At 36.4% G+C, this 10,000-nt stretch overlaps 2 protein-coding genes across 3 annotated transcripts in view; one reads left to right on the top strand and one right to left on the bottom strand.

Moving 5' to 3' along the window:
- LOC122255539 (delta(24)-sterol reductase) overlaps positions 1 to 3,701 on the bottom strand; it is a 10,782-nt gene extending 7,081 nt beyond the window's left edge. Inside the window, exon 1 of the mRNA XM_043019693.2 lies at positions 3,569 to 3,701. The gene's annotated coding sequence lies outside the window, so the exon portion shown is untranslated. The remainder of the gene's footprint in view (positions 1 to 3,568) is intronic.
- A 1,980-nt stretch (positions 3,702 to 5,681) lies between these two features.
- LOC122255540 (uncharacterized) overlaps positions 5,682 to 10,000 on the top strand; it is a 5,021-nt gene continuing 702 nt past the window's right edge. The window contains exons 1-4 of one of the 2 annotated variants that reach the window (XM_086539326.1): positions 5,682 to 5,836; positions 8,501 to 8,654; positions 8,886 to 8,973; positions 9,402 to 10,000. The exon at positions 9,402 to 10,000 is cut by the window's right edge and continues 702 nt beyond it. In XM_086539326.1, the coding sequence (XP_086395452.1) occupies positions 8,509 to 8,654; positions 8,886 to 8,973; positions 9,402 to 10,000 (833 nt within the window). In that variant the 5' untranslated portion in view covers positions 5,682 to 5,836; positions 8,501 to 8,508. Of the gene's footprint in view, positions 5,837 to 7,868; positions 7,957 to 8,500; positions 8,655 to 8,885; positions 8,974 to 9,401 lie in introns of those variants that run through there. The other variant, XM_043019694.2, reaches the window with a different exon arrangement.

The raw sequence follows: 10,000 nt of genomic DNA, 5'->3' as shown, positions 1-10,000 counted from the left end.
TATGGGGACTAAGGGTATATACATAATAATAAAATAAATATATAAATACGGGTTTTCTGTGGAGTGTTGCCACACGTTAAAGATACTCCAAATATAACTAAAAAAAAGGAAAAGGAAAAAAAAAAAAAAGCTATTGGTTAAGGATTCGCAGGCCAAACCCCCATGTTAATATTAGTAAGTAGGGCAGCTGGACGCTACGAGCTGAAGGTAGCCCACCCCTGATTAGGCCAATGGTTCTCCAGGTGACAGCCTTCTTGAAATGAAGATGCATTTAACAGTTTGGAGAAAAAATAATATAATGAGCTAAAAAGGAATTGAAGTATCAGAAGCCAGTTTCTTGCAAGAACTAATTAGAATTGAAGAGGACACTGATAAAATGGCTACAAATGTACAAGAAAGTATCTCAGATAATGATACTAAGGATATGACCCATATGAGTGAGCAAAACATTAGCACACCTAAAAAGTGTGATCAGGTATGTGCAAAACAGATACAAGAAATAAAACTACAAAATTTAATGAAGAAAAAGTGAAGGAGAATATAATTCTAATAGAACTACTAAAAGAGTTCAAGATTCAGTGCTTACTTGAGATAATCAAATAAAGAGAAAATCTGTGAAAAATAATAAACTAAAAGAAGAAAAAAATCAAAGTAAAAAGGAACCACTCCTTGTTAAATATGACAGCAAAAAACGAAGGAAAGACTTTGCAAGAAAGGAAAAATTTAAAGGAAAAGACAAAGAATGAATAGTTAAAACAAAAGAGTCTGTCCATTAAACAAGTATAATGATAAGTAATAAGTAAATCACTTGAAAAATCACCAAAAGATATTGAAGACCTACTAACACCAGATGATATGATGAAGTTCTACGATGCTTGCAAGGATGTTTGCAAAAGATTTGGGCCCCCCCCCAAAACAAGAATATCATACCAAGAGATCCTATAGTACTATTGAGAAACAAGAGGAATAGAACAAAGAAGCTGAATGCGACAACAGATCATCTCAAACAGGAAAGAATTAAAGCAGAGATTAAAGAAATAGAAGACAGATTATAAAATCTATAAGTAACCAAAAAATTGTTGAAGAAAGAAGAGCAGTTGAAGCAATAAAGAACAATGTAAAATACTTCTTCGCTATGCAAACAATAAATGAAAGAGAAGAGTAGAAATTGGGCCTGAGAACAATGGGGCTTTCGTAAATAATTCAAAGGAAATGGCTGAATTACTTAAAATGTAATATGAAAAAGTTTTTAGTGTTCCTCAAATAGAAAAAATAATATCAGATCCTGAAGAACATTTCAAAATTATAAACAAAACTGAATGTCTCGCAGATATAACCTTTAATAAAAGAAATATCCTTGAGGCAATCAAAGATACTACAACAAATTCAGCAGCTGGACCAGATGAAGCTCCAGCAATCTCTTTAAAAAACTGCAAGGAAACCATTACAAAACCATTGGTCATCAGGATTATCCCTCTCATACTGAAGGATGGTAACATAATGCCTATATGTAAAGGTAGAAACAAAGATCAGGCAAAAAATTATGAACCAGTGACATTGACATCTCACATAATAAACATTTTTGAAAGGGTTTTAAGGAAAAAAATTGCCCTATATTTAGAAGGAAAATAGATAATCCCGGACAACATGGTTTTCATAGCGATAGATCCTGTTTATCCCAAATTCTAACGCACTGCAAATACATATTAAGGAATCTGACTGAAAATAGAGAAGTTGATGTAATATACTTATATTTAGCTAAAGCTTTTGACAAAGTAGTTCACAAAATTTTAATTCATAAAATTAAGGACCTTGAAATCAGTGGAAAACTGGGAAGATGGATACAAAATTTCCCAACAAAAAGTAAGCAAAGGGTACAGATAAATTAATTTTTTGCCAATGAATCAAACATATTAAGCATGGTGCCACAGGGGTCCATTCAGGGGCTTCTGCTATTCCTAATTATGATTGGTGACATTGACAAAGGTATTAAACACTCAAGAGGAACATCATTTGCAAAAGATACAAGGATAAGTACATCAATAAATTTATTAGATAAGGAAGACAAGCTAAATGAGGATCTGCATACCATCTGTAATTGGGCAAGGTAAAGAATATGAAATCCATTGCTGATAAATTTGAAATTATAAGGTGTAGTCTAATTGGAAATCTGAGACCAAGATCATATTTAGTTGAGGGAATAGTAATTAAAGATCTAAGACTTTATATGAGCAATGACATGAACTTCAGTCAACATATAGAGCAGACAGTCATAAAAGGAAACATCATGAGTGGATGGGTGATGATGACTTTTAACACAAGGGATCCAGAATACCTTCTACCACTATGGAAAACACTAAGAATGAAATACCAATGCAAAGTCAGGACTCGCATAAAAAAATGGAGTCGCATCAAATTGAAAAACAACAGAAGATGCAAAGATTGGCCTTAGCCTCAAGAAGGCAAATTTTGTAGGGATTTTTCATACTTTATACAATATATGTATATTGTCTGGTGGTATGATTTCTCCTTCTAGGTTTTGTTTGGATATGTTTTTTTACCCAAATTGCCACACTTATATTTAACTCACCCTAAATAAATAAAAAAATTGTAAATTTAATTTATTGTCATTTGTTGAACAAAGCAACTATGGCCAGAGTACTGAATTGAAAAATACTCAGGTTAAAGATTACCTAATATGATGAGTCATATAAAATAATCTAAATCTTCACAAGCAGATTTCACTATCATTTGTATTTAATTTCAGACAAATTTCAGTTCAGACCCTCGGGGGTCTGTGGGGATTACAGCTCCCCCTATATCTAAAAGTTGATGAATTTTACTTATGTCTCATCAATTGGTCTTTACTTGCTTTGATGGGAAACTTTATAATAGGTTTGTATCATAAAACCCACTGAAATTGGTATTGGTGGATTCTTTGCAAAGACTACTGTGCACTTATAGTGATTTTAGTCAGTGCTGCCCAACAAAAGCAATAATAATAGACCCAACAGATGTGGGGGCCCTACTATAAAAAAAAAAAATGTTTTGACAAAGTACAGGCAAACAATCCTCTGTCCCTTCCAACACTATACATTACACCAACAACCATAAACAATCAAACTCATATCATTGGTAAAACTCTTCAACAGTGTAACAATATGTGCTTAAAATAAAAGTGTTAGGCCTTGCCAATCTAAAATTGTTCATTGTCCAGCATCTTGAAAGGGTAAAGGCAATTTTCCCTAGTAAGTCATTTAAAAAGGCTTGCACATTAGAAGGCAAATATTTAGTATTAATATTTGAAGAAGCCATTCATAACAAATTTTTAAATCTCATCACAATGGGATTAAGGGCACAAGATATATCCAAAATGACACAACTAATAATTTAGGTGAGTGTACATGCGAGTACATTAGTTTTATTCGTTTTCTTATCTCTTGATCATACGAGTACTTGTCTACACAACATCTATACCAATATCACAACCTAGCAATACTATTGATACACTTCAACTAATCATAAGAAGGCCAACAACCGCAAAAAACAATGTTAAAAGGATATATACCGTTAAAATCCCTTCAGCCTTGAGTCCTCGCATTCCTTCCCCTCCCCCGGCAACCCTTCCTGTCAGTAGATGCAATAATGCAATGTTATATTCGATGATAAACGCAATTGATAAAAGAGGAATAAGCAATGCAACATAGGTATCATCTTTATTATTAGTCTCCTTGGTTATACAAGTGTAATGTAGGAGTTATGACCCGTATTCAATAGCATTTAGAGACCAAAAATGCTAAAATATCCTGTAAGAAATATAAGTTAGTTTACCCTAGCAAAGAATTATATTTGTTTGTTGTTAGCTAAAGAGAACAGAAAGTAAAGGATAGACTTCACCATTTGGATATTCTTCGAAATACAGTGTAAGTATATGGAAAATAGAATGGAAAGCGATTTTTCTTTTCCAAAATACCAAATCGTTTATGATTCGTAGAGATATGATATTAATAGACAGGAGAAAAATAAACGAAAGAGTGTAATGAAACAATGATGATATGTAACAGTGGCCTTATAATACCCAAGCAAAGCAGAAGTTAAAAGAAAAAAAAAACCGTTGCCGGGGGAGGGAAGACCGGATCTGGGAAGGAGAAGAAAGGGAAAAGAGAAAAGGAATAGTAGGGGAGAAAGACCTAGCTTGACCTAGCGTGTGTGATATAAGTTTGGGAGACAGCTGACAGGGAGGTGGAAATGTGGGAAGAAGGCTGGGGAAGGAGTCGAATGTCGAGTGGAGTAGAGGTGAAAGGAGATCCTTGGAGTAAGGAGGGGAGGAAAATTAAGGTAGCTAGTTGCCTGAAAAAATGAAAAAGACTAATGTAAAATAAGGGGGCGAGACCCCATGCTTGGTTCTTGGCAGTAGTGGGTTGCATCAGTGGTTTGTGTGTGTGTGTGTGTAGGGGGGGGATAGGCCTAGGAAGTTCGTGGTTGATAGAGCCATGTTAATTTTCCAGTAGGTTGGATATCAAGCGTCTTATGCTTTTGTTTTGCTCTCCTACCAGGATCAGCATCAAAGGAGAGACTCGTTGATGCTATTCCGTTATAGGCCTGACTTCCTCAAGCTTCATTGAGCTACGACTGAGTTTCAGCGTGACCAGATGCCAGTGACTAATATCGTAATTCTTTAGACTCAAGGAATGCTGTACATTAGTTTAAAGATAGGATGCATTTGACCTTCAGGGGCGCAATGCAGTTTTCAATAAGTATATGAAACTAACTTAGTATGATATGTTGTACTGTAACTATTGTTGTTATTGTTGAGTTGACTTTCCATTATATTTTTTTCTTAAAAATCCAGGTAAATCCGCCACCCCAACATCTGCTGCCATAACCTTGTCCACCTCCTCTGCAAGGCTCCCTCAAGCCTTGAACTTCGCCTTTCATAGTCTGCACCTCCTCCAGAAGTCCACTCTTCACACTGTCGCAGGCCTTGTCGGTGTACTGCTGTTTCCACCCTCATAGATGTGAGATTGCCCTGCGAGATTGCTCGACAAGATGGTGGAACTGTTCCTCCACTTTTCTTGCCTGCATCTCGATAATATTGCGTGCCTGCTCCTCCAACCTCTGAGCCTGCTCATATGCCCTCTGGGCCATTTCTTCCCTCATACCGACCAGCATGGTTGTCATCAGGGCCATCTGGCTCGGATTCACCTCACTGGATACCATGATGCATTGGCGCATCTCACTGGTCAGTGTTCATTGATTCCACTACCGATGCCACTGGTAAGCCATCCCCCACCTACTACCCACTACCCTAAAACAACACAAGTCAATCAGGGTACAAGGGGCACGCACAAGGTAATCAGGGTATTTTGTATGAAATTATATTTTTTTTCTTGTATTTTTTTTTCTGTATTACAATGAATGAAACAAATAATACAGGTACGAGGCATTTTCATATGTTTATCAAATTTTAATTTAAAGGGAACGATTTTTTAAAAATTACTCATGAGACTGAAATGAACAAACAACTGACTTAATAGAAAGCGGGTTGGGATGACTGATATAATTATACTTAGCACGTATGTAAGGGGAGATATTTGTTCTTGGAATGATTTCATTATTCTTATTAAACAACCATTTTTGAGCAGAAGACTTCACGTCCCCCTTGTATCCTCCTCGTGGTCTTTAAAAATTCTTCCCAACTGAGCTACCCTCCATTCTTCGGTGGTATCTGTGGAAGTGTGCAAAGCCGTGACCACTGACCAGAGCCTTGGACAGCCAGGCTACCTATCGTAGAACAGAGGATCGAAAGGGTGTTCTTCCATCCATCGGGTATAAGGTATGCATCATTGCTTAGTTTTCATGCTATGAATGGTGAATGCATGGGTAGCTTTAACAACAAAGAAAGATTGCTATCGTACGATGTGGAGGAACCAACAAATTTTAACTTTCACCACCATGCTTGGGTAGCCACATACGTGAAGCCTTATTATGAATAAGAAAACAAAAACATTAAGAGAGCAATAGCTTTATGTATTGATGGTGATTGCTCTTGTTTTCTATAACGACATTTTAGCTTTGTCTATCATTTAGTTATGTTTTTTTCGAGCACCTTCTTTGCCCTTTCCACCTCATGCTATGACTTTTCTAGCAATCTCTAGATATAAGACAAAGTGTAAGAACATTTAAAGCTCTCAAAGCAATTTTTGGAAACCATGATAACAAAATAATTTCAGAAACTTGAGGCGTCTTTATGACGACCATTACTCTGGATTTCGTTAATCTAGATAGATATACAGATAGACAGGTCGCTGTATGAAGATAGATAGTCAGGTTTACTGGTGCATATATGTATATGTGTGTGTGTGTGTGTGTGTGTGCGCGCGCGCGCACTGTAACTTAATACTGTATTTGTATGGCATGCGATGACAAAAGTAGAGTCCATAAACAGTGTTTGAGAACTTGTTGGATATGAATGGTGATGGTAATGGGTAATGTGTTTATTATTTGGTTTTGTTTGGGTTCAGCCGCTTCTAAGGTTCACTAGAGTCGTGACTCGTGAGTCGGTCACGTCTCGGATTTTTCTGTGAATGCCAGGTTAAAATCCCGCGTTAGAAATTAACATAGAAACTTCGGTTCGACTTGCTGGGTTTGTTCATATGTTTTTGCAGTAGAAATATAGTTATACTGTATTATTGGTATATTTCTGCTTAGTCATATTTCCCTATTTATGTGTGCTAGAGGTTTGCTCTTTGAGATTTGATATTTGACGTCTTTTTCATATGAAACCTGATCTGTAGTTACTAACAAATTATATTCTTTTAAGTCTGTATTCTTGTAAAGAAAACCAATTAAACTCTATTGATAACCTTGTATGCGATGTAGTCAGTATATTGTTTTAAATAGGATGTCAATTTGCTTTCCTATAAGAAGCTGTTATGAAGAAAGTTAACTGAACGTGATATTCTTTTACATTGATTGAATTATAAAATAAATAGATTCATATTACGCTTTTTTTGCAATGGAAATTCAATTCAGGCCATTGAATATATGACAAAAAATACCCATATAGAAAGAAGTATCTCCATAGTTTCCCACTGACAAAAAAAAAAATAAAAAGCATTTATGGTGTCCTCTAAGTTTTCTCGGAAGTTCACTTGCTCCCCTTCGATCTCACGCTCCCTGGGACTATAAAATTATTTCACAGCTTGTGAAGTAAGTATGATTAGCCTTATTATCTTTACCTGTCACGAAGACGATGCTATGCGATGGAAAGAAAAAAAATATTTTTCTTGATAATATATATTTTTTTCTAAACTTTGACGAAGGAATCATTTTAGATAAAGATCTGATAATGGTAATAATTATTACGATGTAACTTCGGCCGTTAAATGTGCATAACAATTTCGCGTATTGTTTATCACGAAGATGAGATTTTAAAACCAAATAAACGTAAAAGAAAACACTATATTAGGTGACAAAACGTACCATAGAAGAAAGTCACCACAAAGAATACTCTCCTTCTCTAAACCATACAAAATTAATCGAGAATATTCAGTTTTCCTTGGCAAGAGCACGATATCATAAGATGAAAAAATGAATCCTCAGCAAATAAGGCTGTTTGCATATGGGGCAGTTTATTATCAGTTAACATTAATTCGCATTTAATGATACCGTGTACAATAGCTCATAGAAGTTGCAACCACTGGCATCTCTATCTCAAGGTTAGATCTGAGATACTCATCACTAGTGTTCATTGATGGCAATGCTCATGATAACTTGCTTCCCAAGGGTAGACGGTACGAAAATTTCTGAATTACAATGCGAAGCAAATGAAAAATAAGTTTTATACTTCGTTTTAAAAGATATTTCTCCTCGGCTAATGGAGTATAAGTTAGAACTCAGTCGGTTGTAACATCAAGCTGGGGTGCAGCATCAAGCTCTTTTCTTTTTCACTAGGTAACGCTAAACTTCTATTTATGTATGCATATATATAGATAAATAGATAGATAGATATACATGTGCATATATATATATATATATATATATATATATATATATATATATATATATATATATATAGAGAGAGAGAGAGAGAGAGAGAGAGAGAGAGAGAGAGAGAGAGAGAGAAAGAGATATATAAAGTTTGTGTCATACATTAAAGCAAAGTGAACGAGGTAACGTTTATTTTGCTGTTGGACGCAAGGAATGTTGTACATTAGTTTAAAGAAGGGATGCATTTGACCTTGAGGGACGCAATGCAGTTTTCAATAAGTATATGAAAATAACTTAGTATGATATGTTGTACTGTAGCCATTGTTGTTATTGTTGAGTTGATTTTCTTTCTTTCTTTTTCTTAAATTGGCATTTGTAATGTGTGTCTTCAATACTCGTAGACAAATTCATTAAAGCAAACTTTTCGGACGCTACAACAAGCCTTTTAGCTCCTGTCAACAAATCATCACAGTAATATTCTATTATAACACCCCAACACTTATCGTAGGTAACAAGATGGAACGCAAAGAAAAGTGGCTGTGGAAAACGACGTCAGTTGAACAATTCTTCAACACTTACAATGTCAGTTACCAGCTCACCTTTGCCACCCGCGAACCGCTCCTTCACGACCACCTTCGTCGCGCCCTCACCCATCTCTCAAGGTATGTGGAGCGTGGAACGGTTATGGTTGCTTTAAAACAATTCAAGAAATCTTACAGAAACAGAAACTAGTTTTACAGAAAGAAGTATTTCATGCAATTGATGGGAAGGAATTTGCATTAAGTAGTATCAGTGATGAAGTAAGTATTACGGAAATTCACTAAAACCCATCGAAAGAAGATAATCACCTCCAACCAGGGGAACATTGCTTTCAAAATAGCTATCTTCTTCAGGAAAGTGCCTTTGTTGAGGATGTGCTATGCGCAGCGAAGCGGTGAATGGTGGCTCAAGGAGATGTGTCAAGAAATAATTGACTTTGAGGTATGTCCATTGTGTTTTGTATATTTGAGAGTACGCAGTGATTTAATAGATAAAATATTTTCTCAGTTAGATGTTTATTTGTAATCTCCCCCATCTTCGTTGTCCTTACCGTGGCATATGTAAGTCGCTTATTTGCAAAGTTTGTGGTTTGATTTAGTTGCCTTTACAAGTATGACTCTTAAATACGACTTTAAGCACTTGCAGTTGGATATTTTGTTATTTGGTTACTGAAATTGATATATGTGTACATTTTGATACTTATATGCACAGTATAGCAGGATAACTATCGGTTGGCTTAAAGGGAAATAATTGATGTTTATGTTTCGAAGTAGATACTCTGAAACGGTTATAGGAACGGGACTGTCTATCTTTACTCGGAACGGGATAAGTTATTTCTTGTTTTTAGTAATTCTGACGTTTCTTTCCAGATGATCCCAGATGTTACAATAGATGAGGCGCACCAGAAATGCCTTACATTCCGGTACGATGTCAAAACGGGTCCTCTCTGGTGTGCTAAACTCAAAACAAACTCACTGTCCTTGGAGGGTGTGTCAGACAGAAGTATGGCCGACTTTCCTCACCTAAACACGCTCTTCTTGGGTATATACCACGGCATTACCGACGGATATTCCAACATGAAGATTTGTGGATTTCTCATACAACTTCTCGAGGACGTAATTTCAGGTAAACCCATCAACGACGAAGAGCAACTCTGCGTATGTGTAGCTGGAGAAAAAACTCAGAGGATGGTAGATGAGCGATTTGCAGCCATAAAGGCCAACTGCGAGTCTAAAGAAAAGATGGTGGAGGAGTATCAGGCCAGCCAGAGTAAATGCCTCCTTGCAAGTCTGATACCCGAAGGTGCAGGAGAAAAAGACCCCAAGACCCGCTTGCTGACACGGACCCTGGATGTTGACACCAGCGCCATCTTCTTCAAGCGGTGTCGTGAAGAAGGTGTCACCGTTAATTCAGCTTTCACTGCTCTTTGCAGCGTTGCCATGGTAGATTTCCTGGTGGAAGGAGGTAT

This window comes from Penaeus japonicus, unplaced genomic scaffold (genome assembly GCF_977035675.1).
Source record: "Penaeus japonicus unplaced genomic scaffold, GWHDUDI00000001_assembly GWHDUDI00000008, whole genome shotgun sequence".
NCBI classification, from domain to species: domain Eukaryota; kingdom Metazoa; phylum Arthropoda; class Malacostraca; order Decapoda; family Penaeidae; genus Penaeus; species Penaeus japonicus.
This window is presented reverse-complemented; position numbering and strand designations above follow the sequence as displayed.